General features: G+C 48.4%; 2 protein-coding genes across 2 annotated transcripts; both read left to right on the top strand.

The window, feature by feature from the left end:
• Positions 1-182: 182 nt before the first annotated feature.
• Positions 183-11,012, top strand: LOC118075867 (intelectin-1-like). The gene is made up of 8 exons (XM_060269445.1): positions 183-286; positions 2,992-3,064; positions 4,540-4,695; positions 4,888-5,135; positions 5,690-5,848; positions 8,134-8,254; positions 9,546-9,649; positions 10,589-11,012. The coding sequence occupies exons 2-8, from the start codon at positions 3,004-3,006 to the stop codon at positions 10,739-10,741; spliced, it is 1,002 nt and encodes a 333-aa protein (XP_060125428.1). The 5' UTR covers positions 183-286; positions 2,992-3,003; the 3' UTR covers positions 10,742-11,012.
• Positions 11,013-13,376: 2,364 nt separating this feature from the next.
• Positions 13,377-23,269, top strand: NUDT17 (nudix hydrolase 17). The gene is made up of 8 exons (XM_060269444.1): positions 13,377-14,003; positions 14,740-14,862; positions 16,349-16,532; positions 17,847-17,872; positions 18,234-18,326; positions 19,208-19,311; positions 19,900-20,031; positions 20,179-23,269. Exons 1-8 carry the CDS (start codon positions 13,908-13,910, stop codon positions 20,339-20,341), a joined length of 921 nt encoding a protein of 306 aa, XP_060125427.1. The 5' UTR covers positions 13,377-13,907; the 3' UTR covers positions 20,342-23,269.
• The last annotated feature ends 752 nt before the right edge of the window (positions 23,270-24,021 follow it).

The following is a 24,021-nucleotide window of genomic DNA, read 5'->3' as shown; positions in this document are numbered from 1 at the left end:
AAAAAGTCTTGACTTCTCACCCAACTAGAAAGCCAGGCTTGCAGGGGATGCCCCATGTCTGGAAATGAAGTCTTTTCCCAGAAACATTGCTGAAACCGTTAAATCATTTATCTGCCGCTCGGCAGACTCACCCTGCTCTTTGTACAAACAGTTCTGGAGTCTTCTGATAGTTCCTTGCTGCCAACCCCCCCGAGTGTTGACTTTTGTCAGCAAGCTGCTTATAAAAGGCAGGACAGAGGCGACCTCCGCGCATCAGAAGAACAGAACGTCGACATCTCCTAACCAGGTGAGCCGGCAACTTTCCTTCCAAGCACAATAGTGTGATAGAATATAGAGGGAACACGTCACAGTCCCTTTGAACACAGAGAATCCACTTTGAACACAGAGAATCCACCACTGTAGAGTAGTAGAATTCAGCAGTCGCTGTGTTGATATCTGTTTTGGAAACTTGAAGTCCCAAAGGGATACAAGAGGGTTGGCATATCAGTGATTGCATTGTGGCAAATAGCAGCTGTGGGTGGGTGAATGTTCCTGGCTGCTGGTGGTGACAATAATAACAGTGGTGGTCCTGGTTGGTGGGGTGTGCTGTTACTACTACTAGGTTGGTATCAGTGGCCCCAAATGATACTGTTGCACGATACCCCAACCTTCATGTGGTGCAAGATCCCATGGGTTCTAGGGCAGTGTTTCTCAACCTTTTTTGGGCCAAGGCACACTTGTTCCATGAAAAAAATCACGAGGCACACCACCATTAAAAAAGTTAAAAAATTTAACTCTGTGCCGCCCTATATTGACTATATAATTATGACTGTAAGAAACACTTGCCAATTGCTGTGTTGGTTGCAATCTCCTGTAATAAGGCTTCACAAGCCGCTGATTTCTCTGCCAGCACAATCCTTTGCTCAGCAAGTTTCAGGTTGAGCTCATCCAGCCAGCTTCTTTAAGTTTGTCTAAAACCACCCTCCCGTGGTGGTGGCTGTTGAGAGCTGCGCTCGCCCCGCATCGTGACCCGGCCGGCTTCCTTTCCGTGACAATGCAAATCGCCCTTCTCATCGCCGCACGTCGCGGCACACCAGCCAGCGTCTCGTGGCACACTAGTGTGCTGCAGAACAGCGGTTGAGAAACGCTGTTCTAGGGAATGAGGCACAGCAGAGACAATGGTGCCTTTATGATATATGGTTTATGTACAACCTGGCCCTACAATGGAGGGATTCACAGCATCAGCACCACAGAAGGGGCTTGTTTCCCTCATAGCTGCAGCCTTGGATTCAAGCAGAAATCAAACATTGTGATCTCTCTCTCTCTCTGCCTTTTCTAGCCAGCAACTTCCCCCAGCCTTCTTATCACACATCACAGCCAACTCTCAGCTCTGGCTTTTGTTCTTCTAGCTAGGAGGAGCTGAAGGAGGGTCCCCACCCATTTGCCTCTGGCAAAGGGGCCCCTTTCCTTTCCTGCAGGTTGGCTGGTAACTCCACGTCTGGACCCAGGCTAGGATCCACACCTGTGGGCAGAATATCCAGAACCGAAGTCCTTTGCTTTTGCAGTTATGGCTGTGATCGTGCAAGAGCGGACATTCAACACTGCTCAACTTCAGTCTCAGAAAACTTCAGATGGTCTCAAATGCAGGGGCCAGCTTACTGATCTTTGTTCCCATTAGATCTTATATAACCCGTTGTTTCAAAACAATGGCACTGGTTGCCCGTTCATTCCTGGACCAAGTCAAGGTGCTCAAGTTAGCACTCAAAGCCCCAAATGACTCTGGCCCCAAATATCTGAAATAACATCTCCTTCCCTGCAGACCCTCTGGGAGGTGGTGGTGGTTAAGATCAGCAGAGGGGCCCCTCTTGGTGGTTCCTCTGCCCTCAGATGCTCAGGGGGTGGTGGCCCAAGGAGAGAGGGCTTTCTCTGTGGTGGCCCCTAAGTTGTGGAACTCCCGGCAGAAGTACACCTGGCACCTTCATCCTACAGCTTTCGGAGGATGCTGGAGACATACCACTTTGCCCTGGCTTTTGACACTTGAGGGATATATTATTAGGACCACCTTGTTTTTATGGTTGTAAATTGTTTTAATTGTTTTTAATATTGTTTTTAATGCTGTAACCCACCATGAGACCTTAGGGTGAAGGGAGGTGAATGAATGAATGAATGAACGAAGGTTGATGCGGATGGGCCGTGGATAGCTTAGTCGGTAGAGCAGGAGACTCTTGATCTCAGGGTCGTGAGTTCAAGCCCCATGTTGGGCAAAAGATTCCTGCATTGCAGGGGGTTGGACTAGATGACCCTCGTGGTCCCTTCCAACTCTACAATTCTAAAGCAAGTGATGAATCATGTTGATTAAGGGAGACTAATTGTTCAGTGATTAAGACCACTGTTTTTTTTTCTGGGGGGACTCAGGGGGACACATAACCTTAAACATTTGGTGAATCTTTGTACTTTTGTCCATTTACTGTATTTCTTTTTCCCAATTTGAACTATAAAATGGTGATTTTCTTGAGTCAAAATGAGAGTAAAAAGGTAAAGGGTAAGGGGACCCCTGACCATTAGGTCCAGTGGCGGATGACTCTGGGGTTGCGGCGCTCATCTCGCTTTATTGGCCGAGGGAGCTAGCGTACAGCTTCCAGGTCATGTGGCCAGCATGACTAAGCCGCTTCTGGTGAACCAGAGCAGTGCACGGAAATGCCGTTTACCTTCCCGTCGCAGAGGTACCTATTTATCTACTTGCACTTTGATGTGCTTTCAAACTGCTAGGTTGGCAGGAACAGAGACCGAGCAACGGGAGCTCACCCTGTCGCAGGGATTCGAACTGCCGACGTTCTGATCAGCAAGCCCTAGGCTCTGTGGTTTAACCCACAGTGCCACCCGTGTCCCAAGATGAGAGTACCCCTAAACATTTTTTTATTTTTAGAAAAAAGCACTCATTAAGGCCCACCAGTTCCTATGGGTGAGCCAGCCCTGTCATTGACTCACCAGCCCTCTCATTTTCACCCACAGAAAGAGCCCACCATGAAGCAATTTGCTCTCCTCCTTTTACTCTTGGCTAAGCTCCCAAAAGGGGACCTGTGTGGTAAGTACTGTGTTTCTCTGAAAATAAGACACCATCTTATATTTATTTTTCCTCAAAAAAACACACTATGGCTTATTTTCAGGGGATGTCTTATTTTTTCCTCCTCCTCCTCCTCCTCCTGCGGCCGGCATTGCTGCTGCACCTATCACTATGTCTTATTTTCGGGATACGGCTTATATTCATTGAATGCTTACAAATCCTGCTATGGCTTATTTTATGGCTATGTCTTAAAATAGGGGAAACAGGGTATATGCTGGTGGCGTTTAGAGACTGTGCCAGGATGTTGTGCTTTTCTTTGGTCTTTTTTGGGGGGGGCAAGGGGCCTTTCCATACACATTTGGCAAATCTCGGGGCAAACTCTTGGAACCGTTGTGTTGGAAGGGCACCTCCAAAGGGCATCTAGCCGAGCCCCCTGCCGATGAAGGGGATGCACGGCTGCAGCACCCAGTGATAAGTACCTATCCAGCCTCTGCTTAAAAGCCGCTAGTGATTGGAGAGTCTGTCACCTTCCAGGACTCTGTTTTCCACGGCTGAACATCTTGCGCCATCAGGAAGTTCTCCCTGCTATTGAGTCAAAATCCCATTTCTCATAAATTTAAACTGCTGGTTTCAGCCCTTCCCTCCAGAGCAGGCATTCCCAAACTGCGGCCCTCCAGATGTTTTGGCCTACAACTCCCATGATCCCTAGCTAACAGGACCAGTGGTCGGGAAAGATGGGAATTGTAGTCCAAAACATCTGGAGGGCCAAAGTTTGGGGATGCCTGTCCTAGTCCATATTTAATCGCCACCACAACCGTGTTAGGTCGATTTGGCTGAGAGGCAGGGACTGAGCTCAGGGCTTAGTGAGCTTCCTGTCTGAGTAGGGATTTGAACCCTGGTCTCTCGGGTCTAACTCTTTGCTACACAATATTGTCTCTTGTGATGGACTGAGATTCTGGAGAGCTGCTGGCAGTCAGAATGACCACTTGGCAAGATGAACTACTGCTATTACTACTGCTGTTTATTGGGTTTTTATCTGGAGGGCCGAAGTTTGGGGGTGCCTGCTCCAGAGGAACATAAATCAGATCTGCTCTCAGACCTTCAGGTGTTTGAAGGTGGTGATTGTATCTTAAGAACAAAACAAACATCTCCTGGGTCAGGCGGCCAACAACCCGTCTAGTCCAGCATCCTAGTTCTCACAGGGGCCAAACAACTGCCAGTGGGAAGCCCACAATCAGGATCTGAACACAAGACCCCACTCCCCTCCTGTGGCTTCCAGCAACTGGTATTCAGAAGCATTGCTGCCTCTGACCATGAAGGGAGAGGGTAAATAGTTCAGGGAGGCTTTTAATGTTTAATAGACTACTAGACTACTGGCCCATACCCCGTCCTGCCAAGGTCATCCTGGATCCTGCTTCCGTCTTCCAACAGGTTGAGTCAACCTCTCTGTCTGTCTGGGTGACTCAACCTGTTCACATCTATTGCCGTGCACGCAGATAGCAGCTGCTGCCTCAGCTCTGCGAAGCAAGATGTCCTCGGTCTGCTGCAGAAGTGGGAAGAGGCACCGTCCTGCTGCACAACCAACCCACACAGTCCTCACAAGCTTCCAAGGAGCTGCAAAGAAATCAAGAGATCTTCGCCAGGGTCCACAGGTGAGGAAATATGCAGCTGTTCCACAGACTACAACTCCCATCATCCCTGGCTAGCAAGACCTGTGGTCAGGGATGATGGGAATTGTAGTCTGTAAACAGACCCAAGTTTGGGAAACACTGATCTAAAGGTGGCCAAGTCTTCTTAAGACCACCCAATTGCTTGATCCTGTCTTGATCCTGTCTTTTGAGCAGATGGGTTGTATTTACTGGCCACGGAAGACGGAGAGACCTACCAGACCTTCTGTGACATGACCACCAACGGAGGGGGCTGGACTCTGGTGGCCAGCGTCCACGAAAACAACATGTATGGGAAATGCACCGTGGGGGACCGCTGGTCCAGCCAGCAAGGCAGTGATCCCAGTTATGCTACAGGAGATGGAAACTGGTCTAACAACTCCACCTTTGGGTCAGCTATAGCCTCAGCCAGTGATGACTACAAGGTGAAATAGGCGAATGATGTCCTTTGTCTGCCTATTCAGAAGTCCACTGCTACTAAGTTCAGTGGAGCTTAGCCCCAGCAATAATGTAAAACATGTGAAAAGTTAAAATAACAAGAGATGGAAACAAATTGAAATTCGTGTCAACTTTCTAAACATTTGGGGAGGTTTGTCTAAACTGGAGGCTCCGAGGAAGGTACAGTGACAGCACCTGCTGATATCAAGAGGCAGGGAGTTCCAAAGTTCTGCCATATTAAACTACTGGGCTCTTACAAATGTGGGTTTTACGCGGCACCTGTGTGAGAATGGCAATTCTGCCAACTGAAGGTACATCGGGAAATGTTTCAAAGACATCCCCCTAAAAGGCAAAAACAGGGACAAAAATAGACTGCCTGTTCAGGCCACAAATATAATCAGTGGAACTTGCAAGGGGGAAAAATACAGAGGGAATGGCTTCTCCTCGACAGTCTCTCCAGTTACTGTAAAAGACCCCTCCCCCCAATTTAAAAACCAAACCCTCCTCCCCCTCTAACACCCCTGATTTTCTTTCTTTCCAGAATCCTGGCTATTATGACCTTGAAGCAACAGACATGGCCATATGGCACGTCCCCAACAACACCCCCATGAAGGAATGGCGCGAGGCTGCGCTCCTGAGATACCACACGGAAACCGGATTCTTGTCTGAGCTTGGAGGGAACCTTCTCAGGCTCTACCAGGTAAGCAAATGGTGACTCAGCTTTTCTGCTGCCTGACTCGATATTTGGGATTTGGGTGGTTGAGTGGGGCAGGAGAACTCCCCCCCCATTAAAGTAATGGGAACACAGGGAGATCCCTGCAACGGCTCTCCAGGATTTTAGACAGGAGTGTCCCTCTAACCCAGTGATGGGCAACCTTTTGAGCTTGGTGTGTCAAAATGCGCCAAAAAAATGAGCATAACTCGGGTGGTGTGTCACTTGGAGGAAAAAACCATAATTTCACGATATTTATAGTTCAAATAACAAAAATGTATAATTGTAATATATAACTGTATATAGTAAACAAAAAACTAATTATTTAACCAAACCAAACCAAAAAACCCTTATTTATCACAAAGTGCCCAGAGTTGTTGAGCTTTTTGGGGGGAGCTGCTGACCAAAGTTTTGGAGGTTTTTTTGGGGTGTGTGTGCAAAAGTTGCTTTGCTTTTGGGGGGGTGCCCCAAAGCTGCTGCGCTTTTTGGAGGGTAAAAAGAACAGAAATAAATGATGAATAATACCTTCGCTGGAACTAACATGCAGCACCGACATAGTCTGCCAAAGCGCCAAAAAACCCAGCGCAGAACGGGTTAAAAAACGAACGCTGTTACACCCAATCATAGTCTGCCAAAGCACCAGAAAAACAGCACAGCACAGAAAGGGTTAAAAAACCAATCTCTGGCTACCAGCAACAACAACAACGAAAAAGGATCCGGGTTTTAACAGTGGAGACAAGCTGTAGGAGGAGCGGAAGAACAAATGGGGGTGGGGAACCAACAACAACAGCGTGAATGGGCTGATGGGGCGTGTGCCAGCAGTGAGGGCTCTGCGTGTCACGTCTGACACGCGTGTCACAGGTTCGCCATCACTGCTCTAACCCCACCTGGGGAGGCCACCAGCAGGGATTGAACCTGGGACCTTCTGCTTGCAAGGCAGACCCTCTGCCACTGAGCTACGAGGGCCCTTCCCCAGGTCTCCAGGTTTCCCTAGGAAAGCCCTGCTGTGTCGGAGACCCCAGATCAGGGCTCCTTCTGGGCCAGTGTCCTTGGACCTCCAGCAAGCCCACAAGCAGGGCAGGAAGGCAGCCCTTGGTTGCATATTGGTGTCTCACAGACCCTCCAAGTGCCCCCGTTTTCCAGGGACAGTCCCAGATTTACAGAAGCCATCCCAGTTTCTGATTTGGTCCTGGAATGTTTTTGCTTTTCCTTTGTTGTTGTTGTTTAGTCGTTTAGTCGTGTCCAACTCTTCGTGACCCCATGGACCAGAGCACGCCAGGCACTCCTGTCTTCCACTGCCTCCCGCAGTTTGGTCAAACTCATGTTGGTGGCTTCGAGAACACTGTCCAACCATCTCGTCCTCTGTCGTCCCCTTCTCCTTGTGCCCTCCATCTTTCCCAACATCAGGGTTTTTTCCAGGGAGCCTTCTCTTGTCTTCTCATGATGTGGCCAAAGTATTGGAGCCTCAGCTTCACGATCTGTCCTTCCAGTGAGCACTCAGGGCTGATTTCCTTCAGAATGGATAGGTTTGATCTTCTCGCAGTCCATGGGACTCTCAAGAGTCTCCTCCAGCACCAAAATTCAAAAGCATCAATTCGGCGATCAGCCTTCTTTATGGTCCAGCTCTCACTTCCATACATCACTACTGGGAAAACCATAGCTTTAACTATATAGACCTTTGTTGGCAAGGTGATGTCTCTGCTTTTTAAGATGCTATCTAGGTTTGTCATTGCTTTTCTCCCAAGAAGCAGGCGTCTTTTAATTTCGTGACTGCTGTCGCCATCTGCAGTGATCAAGGAGCCCAAGAAAGTAAAATATCTCACTGCCTCCATTTCTTCCCCTTCTATTTGCCAGGAGGTGATGAGACCAGTGGCCATGATCTTGGTTTTTTTGATGCTGAGCTTCAGACCATATTTTGCGCTCTCCTCTTTCACCCTCATTAAAAGGTTCTTTAATTCCTCCTCACTGGAATAGGATGTCCCTATTTTCATCCGAGTCTGAGATGAGGCTGGGTGGGAGGTTTGGGGGTCTGAGGCAGAGGAGACAGAAAAAGCGGGAGCAGCTCCATGCTAGAAGGGGCCCGATCCACCCGCTGTCTTCTTGTACTGACCCTCCCATCCCCTTGGCCTGTGTCGTGTCACGGTCCTGTGCCGAGAGTAATTAGATGTTCTGGATCTCCTTTCCTCCCTTGCGCATCTTTTCTGGCTGAGCATGAACGACGCCACAATCCCAAAGCGAGCCTCAGTCAGATCCCTGCCTGCTTCTCTTTTCAGAAATACCCAGTGACCTACGGCATTGGCACCTGCCAGACCGACAACGGCCCGGCCGTCCCCGTCACCTACGATGCAGGGAGTGCCCAGAAGACCGCGGACTACTATTCTCCACAAGGGCAAAGTAAGTCTTGCTTCCTTTGGCCAGACTGCGGCTGAGCACAAATAAGAAATTGGGGGGGGGGGAGTTGAGGGCTTTGGTGAGGTCTCTTGTCAACCTACTGCTCAACTCACTCAACTTGACTGCTTGCCTAACTCGGCCTCGGTCCTGTGTACCTGAAGGAGCGTCTCCACTCCCATCATTCAGCCCAGACACTGAGATCCAGCGCCGAGGGTCTTCTGGCGGTTCCCTCGCAGAGGGCCTTCTCGGTAGTGGCGCCCGCCCTGTGGAACGCCCTCCCAGCAGATGTCAAGGCAATAAGCAACTATTTTACTTTTAAAAGACAACTGAAGGCGGCCCTGTTTAGGGACGTTTTTAATGTTTGATGCTGTATTGTTTTTAATATTTGGTTGGAGGCCGCCCAGAGGGGCTGGGGAAACCCAGCCAGATGGGCGGGGTATAAATAATAAATTATTATTATTATTATTTGCCAAGATGCTTTGTTGCTGGGACTGAGACACATTTATTGAAGATCTGGGTTTATTGAAGAACTGGGTTCCCTCGCAAGCTCACCTTACCTGGCTTAATTTTTTTAAAAAAATAAATAACGAATTATGTAGCTTTGCAACAAGCGTTTTAGGTTGTGGCAGTGCGATTGAGGCTCAAGTTGTGCAATTATGTGTGGCATGGAGAAAGTGAATAGAGAAGTTTTTCTCCCTCTCTTGTTTAACGCTAGAACTCATGCTCATTCCATGAAGCTGAATGTTGAAAGATTCAGGACCAAAAAGAGGGCTTCTTCAGGAAGTGCACAGATAAATTATTATAGAACTTGCTCTAACTTGGGATGACTTAGACTGGATTAGATAAATTCATTGGGGGCTATTGGTTTGTCGTTTTGTTGCTGTTTCTGTCATGTATTTTGTGCTTTCATGTTGTATTTTTATGTCATGAACTGCCCTGAGATCTGCAGATGAAGGGCGGGACAGTACTGTATACAGATTTTAATCGTAGTAATACTAGCATACTGATTGCTACTAGCCATGATGGCTATCCTCTGTCTCCACGCTCAGAGGCAGTAATGCTTCTAAATGCCAGTCCTTGGAGGAGGAGAGAGGGGCTCTTTTGCTCTGGTTCCCCTTTTGGACTTCCCAGAAGGGGCATCTGGTTGGGCCCTGTGAGAACAGGAAGCTAGACTAGGTGGGCTACTGGCTTGACCCAGCAGGCTTTTCTGATGTCCTTACGCCCAGCTGCTGGCCAAGGTTTCCCACCAGAGGGACTAAAGACACTTCTGCTATTTCTCCTTTCCTTTTCTCAGAGGAATTTGTCGCCGGCTTTATGCAGTTCCGAGTGTTTAATCACGAGAAAGCCGCCATGGCTCTGTGCGCTGGAGTTAAAGTCACAGGATGCAACACAGAACACGTGAGTCTCCTCACCAGCCTTGAATCCACAGCGAGATGCAGGGCCGTCTTAAGCAGGTCACGGCTGGTGGGCGGGCGCAGTGCGCAGTGCGGTTTTCGCGCAGTGCCCCCCTGCCAGCCCCGCGCCACCCAGCCTACCCCTAGAGCCGGCCCTGTCAAGATGCCCTCTTATCTCTTCTTGGCTTCTGCCAGCTTCCCCTCCCAACAGCCACTTTTCAAGGATTTGAGTAGTCTCTGCAAACCCTCCACTTTTAACTTAGGTTCTTGTATCTCCTGAAGTTCCTTTGACCAGCTGGGGCCCTCCTCTTCCATGAAACCCTCAACTCTTGCTTGCCTTCCTTGTTACAAACAAACTGGGGGTGACCAAAGACTGAGCAGTCAGTGCATTTAGTAATGCAGCTCAAAAGTGCCACCCCCTTGGGCTGTTGCAAAAATATCCCATTGCTGGCTGATGGTGGCCTGATCACACTCCGACCCCTAAGTCCAGGGTTCAGCAAACTTTTTTCAGCAGGGGGCCGGTCCGCTGTCCCTCCGACCTTGTGGGGGGCCGGACTGTATTTCGAAAAAAATACATGAACGAATTCCTATGCCCCACAAATAACCCAGAGATGCATTTTAAATAAAAGGACACCTTCTACTCATGTAAAACATGCTGATTCCCGGACCATCCGCAGGCCGGATTTAGAAGACGATTGGGCCGCATCCGGCCCCCGGGCCTTAGTTTGGGTACCCCTGCCTAAGTCCATCTCTCAGCAGAGTTCACAAGACTAGGTGTATTTCATATTTGCCCTCTGAGTTTCTTTTTCTCCTTTGCTGCTGAGCTCTGCGATCCATCAAGCACATTTCAAATTGCAATCCCATGCTCTCCGTAGGGCTTGCATCCCCTCCCAATTTGTCCCACCTCTCTCCCATAACCATTGTTCTTTCTTCCCTTTCCTAGCATTGCATTGGGGGAGGAGGGTTCTTCCCAGAAGCCAGCCCTCGGCAGTGTGGAGACTTTGCCAGCTTTGACTGGAACGGCTACGGGACTCACAAAGACTGGAGCGCTTCCAAAGAGATAACGGAGTCTTCCGTGCTGATCTTTTACTACTGATTCCAGCAGAGGCTGGTGACACAGAGACAGACGCACCGGAGCCACAGTTCTGAAGATGATAAACTCCTATTTGGGGGTACAGTGGTGTTGGGGAACCTGGAGCCCTCTGGAGGCTGTTGATCAGCATGGCCAGTGATCAGGAATGCTGGGAGCTGCCACAGTCCAACAACACCCCCCCCCCCCGAATTCCCCAACCTGAAATACAGAAACCTTCAAAGGCAATAAAATTGTAAAAGCACTGCATTGAGGTAGTCCCTGTGGGGTTTGTTCTGTGTGTGACCTAAGGAGATGCATTCCCTTTGGAGAGTGTCTGTCCTAACCTAAGAACAGCTTGGCTGCTGGATCATTGGCGGCCCATCTTGTCCAGCCTCCTGTTCTCACAATGGCCAACCAGATGCATCAATGGGAAACCCACAGGGACCACCCCTGCCTCCTGTGGGAAGGAGTTCCATAGTTCAACTTTGTTCTGCATTAAGAAGGACTTTCCTTTTCTCTGCCCCGAATCTTCCAGCATTCAGCTGCATTGGATGTCCACGAGTTCTAGAGTTACGAGAGAGGGAGAGAAACTTTATCCATCCACTTTCTGAATGCCATGAATAACTTTCGACCCTTCTATCACGTCGCTTCTTACTTACCTTTTCTCTAAGCTAAAAAGTCCCACACGCTTTTCTTCATATCGACCCCTGGATATCCACACAGGAATTCTATGTGCTGATCCCAGTTAGACTTAGTGGAGGGTGTAAGAATCACAATATTATTATTATTATTATTATTATTATTATTATTATTATTATTATTATTATTTCACTTCTGACACCAGTGTTGCATGTACCCCAAACTCTTGAGTAGCCAGAGACTCCAGGTGTGCCTGTACTCACCCAAGGTTCGGTTTCCTTAGAATGAAACTAAATAGAGACCATGGTATCTTTGGGATATATAGTTTTATTTACAGTACACATATACAGTATATAACCTGCTCTCAGCATTAACACCTCAATAGATCTTTCTTCCATGTTAGGGTTCCAGGGAAACCCCAAGCCACAGCTTGGGGTCCAGGATAGAGCCAGGCAATATCTCTGTCTCTCACACACAATTCCCCACTTTGTCCTATTGGTCTCCATATTAGGGTGACGGTGGCATCCGGCCAGGTGGAGTGGGAAAAGCCCACTCATTTGTCTCTAAGGCAACAGTACTTGTTAAGATGACAAGTACTGTACTTAGCTTTCTTGACAAAGATACTCATAGACAGAGGATCACAGAGGTCCAGGTATCATTCAGACTGACCCCCCCCTCACTCCAGCTAGTAGTCACTCTAGCTAAGTAAGGGGTGTGTATTTGGGTTAAATGTGGGTCCTAGGTCTGAAATGCTGGGAGGTGGCTGCCCCCCCCAACTGGCAGCAGCTCTCCGAGTTTCAAGCAGGGAGTCTCTTGCAGCCCTGACAATGTCAGAATTTGAACCTGGTGCCTTCTGCAATGCAAGGGGGAAGCCCCAACACTGAGCTACGGCTCTTCCCCTAAACTTGGGAGATATGAGTTCTCTACTGTATTTAAAAGGATGGGAGAGGTTCTCGCTAGAAACGTTGCTTAAAGGGGAACCGCCTGGGAGAAGCTGAGCTATGAAAGCAACGAGAGATGTTTCAGCAAGCTGGCAGACAGAATGGCAGGAGCCTCAGAGTTCCGAAGAAGCGTCAAGACGCAGGAGGCGCAGGATTGGCCCAGGGCGCAAGTGGGTGGGTTGTCAAGGTAACAGTGGCCCACCCTCCTTTGTGACATCTCTTGCAGCTACTATTTTTCTACTCAGGGCGGGAGTTAGAAGTGAGGTAGTTAGGTGTGTATGGGAGAGAATAGAAGAGGCTCTTGGGGTGTGTGTGTGTGTGTGTGTGTGTGTGTGTATATATATATATACACACACACACACACACACACACACACATACAGTGGTACCTCAGTTTAAGTACACAATTGGTTCCGGAAGTCTGTACTTAACCTGAAGCAAACTTTCCCATTGAAAGTAATGGAAAGTGGATTAATCCATTCCAGACGGGTCCGTGGAGTACTCAACCTGAAGTGTACTTAACCCGAAATATGAGTGTCATTGGTTCTGGAAGTCCGTACTTAACCTGAAGCGTACTTAACCTGAAGCGAACTTTCCCATTGAAAGTAATGGAAAGTGGATTAATCCGTTCCAGACAGGTCCGCGGAGTACTTAAACTGAAAGTACTCAAACCGAGGCGTACTTAAACTGAGGTAAGACTGTAATATTTATACATTTGCTTGCTTTTAAAATGCCCTGCTCTTCGTTTCCAACCTGCTAAGAAAGATCTTCTGCATCTCTCAAGGTGCCTCCAGGCTAATGCATCAACACCCCACCTGCCAAGATCTGTTCCCGCACCTTTGCACTTTTAAGAGCATAAGGCGAGCATAAGGCCCACCTGGTCCAGCATCCTGTTCTCACAGAGGCCAAGCAGGTGCCTTCTTGAGAAACTCACAAGCAGGGCCCCAACACAACAGCCCTGTCCCCTCCTGTGGCTTCCAGCAACCGGGACTCCGAAGCATTGCCATCCATACCCCTCTTTTCCATGAATTTGTCTAATCCTCTTTTAAAGCCAGCCAGGTTGGTGGCTATCACTGCCTCCTGCGGGAGGGAGTTCCAAAGTTTAACCAGGCGTTGCATAGTGTTTTTCCTTCGGGAGGGCAACTTTCCAGCTCCTTGCACATGGGGCTGTTGGGAAATGTTTATATACCTACCGTTGTTCCATTGCAAAGAGAATCATCGAAGGAGCGCGCTTCACAGCAGCCACAAGAGGGCTCTCTCTAGGTTTGCCGGCGACGCCTTTTGCAAAGATTGCAACCCCACCCAGCAGAAATTGCATTTCCTCCCGCAGCAGTTTCCTGTGGCTGCCCTTAGCCGGGAGTCGGCTTCACTTCCTGCCTGAAACTTAAAAGCCCCTAAACAAGGGAGCGTGCAATGCACAGGTTGCAACAGCCTTTGAAAGGGGGGGGGGGGAAAACGGCTCTGCGGTTCCTTTGCAACCTCTGCGTGCAAATGCAACGCCCGGACGCCGCAGAGCCTTTTGCAGCGTAGAGGCAGCATGTTTCAATTGCTCATGATAGTGAATTTCCTCCAAGCAGCCAGGCTGAAAAGCCTCTGAAAAGCCTCGCTCCGATGCTGGCTAGGAGGGCGAACATGAAGAGCATCAGGAAGGTGGTGGTTTACCTGTCCAAAGGGAACAGCTGCCCGCAGCGCGCCAGGTTCCAGCAGGTAGCGACGAAAACTGTGTGTGGGTCTGCCACTTGCTGTCCTCTGTTGGGATTTTGTGGAAGGATCTGGGTGATTTGCAGGCGGATGAGGTCCCGCATCCACACCAGGCTTTTAAAGCAGTGGATCCCGGGGTGATCCCTAAAGGTCACGGCAATGGATTAAGACAGGGGTTCCCCAACGTCTGGGTGGCCTCTTGGTTCCATAAACTTAACACACACACCCCAGTGCCCCCCTACCCTATAAAAAGAATAATTCAGAATTGCAGTTTGCAGGACTCCCTAAAGAAAATAATACCACAAGAAAATTCAACACAGTAACAAGTATTTCCACACTGGTTCAAAATTTAGTTCGACAAATCGATGAACTTGATCCAACAACAGCAGCTTTTAAATTATTGTTATTATTATTATTATTAATCGAATTTACATATCGCCCTATACCCAGAGGTCTCAGGGTAGTTCGCGGAAAAGATCAACATAAAAACCGCCATATATAATCAAAATAAAAACAACCCTTACAAAAAGAGCCACATTTCAAAAGGGTATAGGATGTCAGTCAGGTGAACCAAAGGCCTTTTAAAAGTCTAATAGTAATTTACATCCCCGGATCTGCAGCATTACTGTACTTACAGTCTTAATTGGACACCGCCCCCCTCCACCCAAAAAAATCTTACATACAGTACTGTATTATGAAATGGTTACCAGGGTTTTGTTTTGTTTTTGTCTGCTTCTCCCAGAGCATCATTGGGCACTTCTGCACAGGCGATGAAGACAGCTGGATGGTGAACTGCGCCTTGGACCAGCGCCGGTTCCTGATTTCTGACAGGGAGTTTGCTGGCTCCAACAGGGTCCTCTTGCAGGTTGGTGGTGGAGATGGGGGGAGATGGATGGGGTTTCCAGAACTGAAACACTCTTTTTAAAATGTTCAGTTCTGCTTCTTTTTTAATAATAATAATTTATTTATACCCCGCCCATCTGGCTGGGTTTCCCCAGCCACTCTGGGCGGCTTCCAACAAAATATTAAAATACAATGGTCTGTTAAACATTAAAAGCTTCCCTAAACAGGGCTGCCTTCAGATGTCTTCTAAAAATCTGGTAGATTTTTTTCTCTTTGACATTTGGTGGGAGGGCGTTCCATAGGGCAGGTGCCACTACCGAGAAGGCCCTCTGCCTGGTTCCCTGTAACTTGGCTTCTCGCAGTGAGGGAACTGCCAGAAGGCCCTCGGCGCTGGACCTCAGTGTCCGGGCAGAACGACGGAGGTGGAGACGTTCCTTCAGGTATACTGGACCGAGGGCTTTAAAGATCAGTGCCAACACTTTGAATTGTGCTCGGAAACGTACTGAGAGCCAATGTAGATCTTTCAAGACCGGTGTTATGTGGTCTTGGCGGCTGCTCCCAATCACCAGTCTAGCCGCCGCATTCTGGATTAGTTGTAGTTCCCAGGTCACCTTCAAAGGTAGCCCCACATAGAGCGAATTGCAGTAATCCAAGCAAGAGATAAGTAGAGCATGCACCAGTCTGGCGAGACAGTCCGCGGGCAGGTAAGGACTCAGCCTGCGTACCAGATGGAGCTGAGAAACAGCTGCCCTGGATACAGAATTAACCTGTGCCTCCATGGACAGCTGTGAGTCCAAAATGACTCCCAGGCTGTGCACCTGGTCCTTCAGGGGCACAGTTACCTCATTCAGGACCAGGGAATCCTCCACACCTGCCTGCCTCCTGTCCCCCACAAACAGTACTTCTGTCTTGTCAGGATTCAACCTTTTAAAGACACCTCCTTCCATTTATTCTCACCCAAGTTGCTACTGTGACCTTTTTTCTTCTTCTTTTGAAGGAGAGAATAAAAATAATAAAACCAAAACATTTGTTAAATTACCTTCTTATTGCTGCCCGTCTATCGATTTCCCAAAGATGGAAAACTTTGTCTGAAATCAACACCTTGCTATGGTGGAGTAACATATGGAAAATAGCATTACACTTGTTTTTTGCAAAGGAAAAAAAATTATAGTTGTCTCTTCCACAAGTCTCAAGAAATTTGGGATAAGTAACATCCAATTGGTTGGTCGGGGGGACGGGACATTGATGTAATTTAGAGCCTTTTATTCTTGTTACTCTTTGTGTCTGGTGGTTCCAATCATAGGTTTATATTTCTGTATACTGGCAAGTCATCTGATTCCCTCATTTCTTATGATGCTGCTCTCCACTTACCTGTCACAGGTATCTAAGGATAACCAGCTTTTATCGTTCTTCTTGCAAATGTAGCATCCCATGCTAACCTTGGTTCGGTTCGGTTTACGTGTTTGTCTCATGAAGGGAAAGATAAAAAGAGAGACATTCTTCCACAGAGACCGCCTTTCTGCCCCATCAAACACCTCACTGAGGCGCAAGCTTCTTCCCTCCCTGCGGAGACCCAGGAGCGAGGGGTGGATGTGGGCGTGGCCATCCTCCTGCAGTCGGCCAATCAGAAAGTGTTGCTGACAAGGCGGTCCAAGACTCTGAGCAGCTTCCCCAACATTTGGGTCCCTCCAGGTGAGATTTGGAGGTGAGGCAGGGGAAGGGAATGTGTTTGTGACACCACAGTTAGAGAAATTAGAGGTGGAGAAGGGATAGAGAAAGCTGCCATGCTCCAAAGGCAGGACAATACACAGTCATCCTACATCCTAGAGGTGGTCCACAGGAAGGTTGAGAACACCTGTATTCTTCCCTGCAGTTTGTATCCCCACCCCACCCCAGGTAACTGGGATTGAGGCTCTTTAGACTAAGCCTGTATTCTTGAACAGGCCAGCCAAGTATCTTACCTGGGACCCCTGATTTTCATAATAAAGTGCATTGAGGTTTTTTTCTTCATAAGACCAGTATATAAATTTTACAAAATAAATAAAAGAAATAATACCACATTGGCTTTGAGTTGGATCCCGGGGCTGAAGGGTTTTTTTTAATTCCCCCCACCTAAAAAAAAATATCTGTTTTTTTGTGAAACAGTTAAAGTTTATTAAGCGGAGACGCCCCCCTCCGCACACAATTTTTCAGTCGGTCTGGTGTGTGTGTGTGTGTGTGTGTGGCAGAGGAGAAGCTTGACAACAGCCTCCCAAAGTTACAAATAACTTTGCAATTATCATTTATTTAAAACATGTAAAATGCAGTTCCAGAGTGGGTTATGATCTAAAACAGGCACCCCCAAACTTCGGCCCTCCGGATGTTTTGGACTACAGTTCCCATCATCCCTGACCACTGGTCCTGTTAGCTAGGGATCATGGGAGTTGTAGGCCAAAACATCTGGAGGGCCGCAGTTTGGGGATGCCTGGTCTAAAACAAGGGCTGGAAACGTGGAAACGTGGGGGGGGGCAGGTGAAGCAAATCTCGACCCTGGGAACTAAAGTCCACCCAATATCCAGATTACAAGCTGAGAGCAAGTGTGGCATTAGCGTCATTATTATTTTTTGAAAGCAAGCTGCTAGTCCTCAAGACAGGAAAGAGAGGCTTGGAGGCATTGGGGCAATAGTGGTAGAATGTCGGGGCAGGTCAATGCCTTTGGCGGAATCAATTGCAGCATTCAGAGTGTACTACTTCAGTAATCCTTACAAAGAGCCCTGCGGGGTAGTATTATCTTCATCCCCATCGTGCATGCCGGGGGGGCAGGTAGGCTGAAAGGAAATTGTTTGCGTACATCCTGTGGAAAGCTGCCCCCCCCTCAGTGTTTCACCCCCTTTTCTTTGTGTCCAAGAACTGAGCCGGCAACTCCGAGAATGAAACGCTGAGCTGAGTGGGGGGCTTAGAGGGGGATCGAGCCTGTCAGAAATAAATTGGCATGATGGGAACCGGGACCTCTCTTTTCCTTTGCAGGTGGCCACATCGAACAGGATGAACAGGTAACGAAACAGCTTGCTGGGCTCTGGAAGGAGAGGAAGTACAGAGGCAAACTGGGTCAGGGGAAACCAGGCTGGGAGGAAATAAATTTATTTACACAAGGGGGGGGGTCAGCATGGTTCCTTCCGCATGTTGCTGGACTACGACACCCATCAGCCTGCCTGAGGAGTCAGGGGCTGATGGGAGTTGTAGTCCAGCAGCATCTTCATGTTGGCTACCTGCAATTTATACAGAGATTTCTGTCCCATCCTTCTTGTACCTCCGAGTGGATTCTATCAATCTGAATTTGTGTTTCTCCTTTTTTTTTTTTTTTAAAAAGGAGTTTCAGGATCTGCTCCAAACCTGCTTTTTCTGCTCCTGTAGTTGCTGGACGCTGGGCTGAGGGAACTGGGGGAAGAGACGGGCCTGTGGCTTGAAGATGGGGAGTTTTCCTGGCGCCTGCTGGCCCTGTGGGAGGTAAGAGTCACTCAAGCACCCCAGAAGAGCTGAGGTGATTATGGGATGCCTAGAAGGGTTGGGAGGGACCAGGGTTCAAAGGCCAGTCTGCATGAGGCAGGGGCAGCCACCTTAGTTTTGCACGACTTTGCCCTCTTTGTATCTAAAATGCACAAGTGTGAATTATTTACACACTATTGGAGTGAGAGGCTCTTTGGTTTAGCAATCTGGGTGTTGGACTGGGGGGACACCCGTTCTGATCGCCGCTTGGATGCAGTTTGCCAGGTGACCTTGTCATCATCTCTCAAACCTGGCCTACCTCACAGGGTTGTGTTGAGGATAGAATTGGGGTAGGAGGAAGAGCCAGGCCACCTTAATCTCCTTGGAGCAAGGGCAAGAGATTAATGTTCATGAATAAATAAAAGAGAGTTATGAAACATGGCAATACTGTACTTGAGACCGATTGCTCTATCTACCTCAGAATTGTCTACACCAGGCATCCCCAAACTTCGGCCCTCCAGATGTTTTGGAATACAATTCCCATCATCCCTGACCACTGGTCCTGTTAGCTAGGGATCATGGGAGTTGTAGTCCCAAAACATCTTGAGGACCGTAGTTTGGGGGTGCCTGGTCTACACTGACTGGCAGCAATGGCTGCCTGTGGTTTTGGATGGCATCTTCCCAGCCCTATCGAGACGCCGTTGGGGATTGAACCTGGGACCTTCTGCATGCCAAGCAACTGCTCTGCCCATTGAGATAGGGCCCTCCCCCCAGTGTTCAAAGCAGTTCACTTCCAGCCTGCTCCTTACAACAACCCTGTGAGTCGGTCTTCTCGCACGGCCTCTTGTGGGAGCAGGCCTAGGGGTTTCCTCATGGGTGCGGCCTTCTCTTGCCCCCTGCAGTCGGTGTACCCTCCCATGCTGAGCAGAGGCCTGCCAAATCGTCACCACGTCGTCGTCTACCTCCTTTTGCTTTCCCGCGAGAGTCACCAGCAGCTTCAGGTGAGGTGGTTGGTGTCCTAACCGGGTGTCCAAGCGAACCCCCTAGAAGAGAAGATCGGAAGCGCACACAAACCCTCTTGGTTTTAAACTATGAATACGTAGCATCCGTCTGTCAGGAATGCTCTAGTCGTTATGCCTGCATTGCAGGGGGTTGGAATAGATGACCCTTGGGATCCCTTCCAACTCTACAATTCTATGATTCCCTCTTAATGGGCAAGCTTTTAAAAAAGAAAATGGAAATTTATTAGAATATTTCATCTCAGAGTAAACAACAGAGCATCTTGTGGCATAAGTCGAGAGGGATGGGGAAGCTTTCCTGATCAGTGGGCCAGATATCCTGACCCCTGGCAGGCAAAATTTAACAGGTGGATGTGACATCGGGTGATGCTGCGCTCTGAAGTGAAGCCCTGGTTGTCGGGATTTCAAAGCACGATGTGGGGCTGTTTGGAAGCTCTTTTGCAAGGAGACACATACTGCTTTAAAACCTTTGAATCGCCAATTTTCTTTTAAAGTAATATTCCAATGTACTCGACATGCCTACAGCAGTTCTGGTCGCTTGGCTGTGCTTACCTTTGTGTCACATCTCAGGTGAGACTGAAGCCCAATGAAGCAGAAGTGAGCGCTTACGCCTGGCTGGACGAGCCAGTCCTGGCACCCATCGCTGCTACGCAGAATGAGATTGAGGGCACCAGTGCGACGGCAGCCGATCTCCCACCAACTGTCAGGTATGTGGATGGTTAGGCAATGCAGAAAACTGGGGGGTGGGGGGGAAAGTACCCCACTCTCCTTCAGCACCTAGGTCAGAAGTGTGCTGGCAGTCCCTTGGGCAATGTTTTGGGCTAACTGGGCATCTTCTTTGCCTCCCTGAGCAGCATCACCGAACTGCAGCACAACTCAGCCAAGACAGTCGTCATCCCCACCACAATGTTCCTCAGCTCTGCTCCACTACAGGGGGAAGACGTTGAAAGGGTGAGCACCGGGACAAAGTTTGCCCTGAGGCTCTGGCTGGACACTTTAGCGGTGCAAGCAGAGTGAAAGGATCAAAACTGGGAAGAGAGAGGGAGAGAGAGAGAGGAAGGAAGGAAGGAAGGAAGGAAGGAAGGAAGGAAGGAAGGAAGGAAGGAAGGAAGGTAGCAAGCCACATGGGGCATGATCCGGACTCAGATTTAATCCTAGTTTTAAGATGCTGGCAGTTGGCTCTCTCGATACCACTAAGGTTGATCAGGCTTCCCTTTTTGGGGTGTGGGGGGGGGGAGGACTGATCTCACAGGGGAATTGTATTTTCACATTTTATTGTTCAGGAGCAACAACTGTTTCACTTCTTGCCTGGACTTTCACAGATGTAGGAACACTCCACACTAACAGTGGCAGGAAAGCATATCAGGGTTTTTAAAAGGTCGTGTGTGTTGTTCGTTTTTTGGCAGAACCTGTCATTGTAGATACTTAAAAGAGGCAGTCCACTGTGCAGCAGGGAAGAAATAAACGAATGCAAACGATGGGACGCATCTGAATTTCACACCATGAGTTCCAGAATTTTATTTCATGTGCTTATCTGGTTCCTGTTCAAAGGACTAGCATACATGGGTTCCCTTCTCATTCAAGACGACAGAAAATAACCCGTGGAAGTGGGGCGGATTTGAAACCTTGTCTACTTGTTCACTGCGCCACCGTGGCCCAGGTGTAGCAACCACTGCCGTGCTTTTTAGGAAGGGGCAACACATCTTTTCTACTATTGCTATTCTTATTTTAAAAACATTACTTGTTTTGAAAAACCCAACAAAAATAAAAGAATGGGCGACGTATGGCTCCACTTTGCTGCTCTGCTCAGCAGATCGGCAGCCGTATCCTGTACCAGCCGCGGCTTCCAGACTGCCTGCCAACTCTTACCATTCAAGGGTAGCCCCGAGTGCAGCACATTGCAGTAGACCAGTCAGGAACTGCCAACCAGGATCTCTTGGTCAGGGACAGCCATGGCAGGTGAACCAGCTGAGGCTGGAAATTGGCACTAATGAAGTTAGAACTACTCCACAACAGTTCTTTTGCCAAGAATTTATTTTATCTAAAAGGTACTTTTTGCATATACTGTACACACAATGGCTCCAAGCTGATAAAACAAACGAGATTCAATGGACAGAAAAAGGGAGACCCAAAAGTGTGAAGCCAAGCATTCCTCTTTTTTGCTATTGGGGTACAGATGAAATATTTTAAGATGTTAGCGAGATGAGGCAGGGTGTGTGTGTGTGTGTTGTCTGCAGACATATTGTTTTAAAGCTGTTGATGGCATTGAAAGAAAAACCAGAACCCCTGACCTTTCTTTGTCCCAAAATGCTCATTGTTATGTACAAAACATAGATGCCTGTAGAGCTTGGCAGTTCTTCATGCGGCTGCCTGGTCTTAACCCCCACTTGATAAACAGCTTCAAGGCTGCATGCCAGGGGTGTGTGTGTTGGGAACCTTGGGGGACACCTGCCCCCAGGTTCTAAGAAAGTGTCTTCCTGAAGGCTCCCCACACCCATCCTTGAAGAGAAACTTGTGGTATCGCTTACCAAGATTTCATGCTTCAAAGGAGCTGGAATGTTGGCAATGCTCAGGAGGAATGGGGGGGGGAGGTGTACCAAGCATGGGGATTTGAGGTTGGAAGACTGCAGGGATGGGGGACAACATCAGCTGTAATGTAGGGCAGGAGCCCCCTCCTCACCCTCAGCTCTTTATTTCTGGCTTCAAACCTTGCTCAAAGAATAGCTTCAACATCGCAACGCTTCCACTCCAGAGGACTAGAAACTTGAGATAAATCTCTTGGCGTTTGACTGTTCTAAGCAGATGCCTTGAAAAAACCCCTAGAGGGAAATAACTAGGGGACACCAAAGACACACACCTAATGGCACATAATTAAGAACATAAGAAGAGCCTGCTGGATGGGGCCATGGGAAACCTGCAAGCAGGATTTGAGCACACAAGTGCCCTCTCCCACCCTGCAGTTTTCAGCACCTGGCATTCCTGGAGGCAGCGGTGAGCAGCTACCGCTAGCCCTCTCCTCCATGAATCTGCCTACTGGTCATCATTTAAAGCCATGGAGGTTGGTGGCCATTGTTGCTTCCTGTAGGAGGGGGTCCCACAGTTTCAACTCTTCATTCTGGCTTCATCACCTTTCCGATTCCAAATACCCCCCCCCCCCCACTTCCTTCTATCACCAATGCAGATTAATACCGCCTGCCCACCAAAGGATGCTCTGAAGAAAATACGATGTAGAGTATTTGCATCCATTCAAGCACCCTCTAAAAAGTTAGTGAAATGATATAATTATTGGGGGGGGGGGAGAGAGAGAGAGAAACTAATCTGCGTTAAAGCAAAGGTTGGATGACCGAGGCACCAACCCTTATGCTGCAGTGTGGCAGACATCAATGCTGCTGAAACGTAAGACATTCCCTACAGTGGGAACTTCCAACAAGCTCAAATTTGGGTGGCTGTGAAGTATATGGATTTTGTGTGTTGCGACTTGGAAGTGAAGCTTTGGCCTGATGCTAGGAAGTTTTCGGGCTGTTTAATTCTGACTTCCACCTCACTTTGCCAGCCGATCCCTTTGGCTGGAGAGGCAGCGGTGGTGGGGTTGTTTGCAACTTTTGCATGTAATGGAAGTGCTCTACCACTCAACTATTGTCCCAACGCAGAGAGCGAATGTCTCCCATTACCTTCCCATTCCGGAACCCCAAATAAGCTTCCAAGGAAGCCTAGGATTCAACAAAACCTCTTTCTTGTTCCAAACTCAAATTTGAAATGAAACATGAGAGGAGGACTTATCGAAACAAAATTCTCCGAGGAGCGGGAGATCTGGGTAACGGGCTATGCCAAATGGAATTAACAGCTCTGATCAAAATGCATTTGAACATTTCCTGCCCCGAAATTGGGCATTTCTGGCTTTTTGATCTGCACACCGTGGATTTTTTAAAAAAAAGTTGGAGAGGCAAAAAGCTTCCTCATAAAGGCTGTCACTGCTTTGCTGCATCTGGCTTAGTGCTCCTGTTGCTTTCAAGCAGGGAGAGATTTTATTATTTAAATTCTAAACTGCCTTTCAGGGCAGAACCGCTCCTTCAGGGCAGAACCGCTCCGCTCAAGGCTTCTTCTTGCTGTTGTACAGGATTTGTTAGAAAAGGAAAAAGTGCTTAGCTTTCCAGAACACTGTCGTGTCTTTCTCACCGCATCTTCTGGCTTGGAAAAGGCGAGACGGGAAGGTGCAGGAAGCGGAAAATGCAGAAGCGGCGGCTACTAACTTAAAACACACACAGAAACAGGCAGAACAATTATACACTTAAATACATAAATAAAGTTTGTGCAATGGACGATGTGCTGCCCCCACCTGGGCAGGGAGGGAAGTGCAACCTTCATTTCGTCCTCGGAAGAGGGGGGTGGGGGAACCACAGAAAAGATCTTTGGAGTTTCTTATGTACAAAAACTGAAAATATAGATTATAATAATTATATATATCTATATATATATATATCAATATATATATATCTTTTGTTCTCTGTACAAGATTGGCAGGAAATACTTTAAGAGGAGTGGGGACAGGAACCCTAGATCTACAGCTTTAGAAAAATACACTGTGGTAACAAGAGTCAGCAGGATGGGCAGGTCCGCAGTGGATGTTGTTGATGGAGAGGAGGAGGAGGACAGAGACACGGGGGGGGGGGCAGACGCAAATCACGGGACTTTTAAGG

This window comes from Zootoca vivipara, chromosome 17 (assembly GCF_963506605.1).
Source record: "Zootoca vivipara chromosome 17, rZooViv1.1, whole genome shotgun sequence".
Classification (NCBI taxonomy): Eukaryota; Metazoa; Chordata; class Lepidosauria; order Squamata; family Lacertidae; genus Zootoca; species Zootoca vivipara.
The sequence above is the reverse complement of the archived record's forward strand: the minus strand, read 5'-3'. Positions and strand labels throughout refer to the sequence as shown.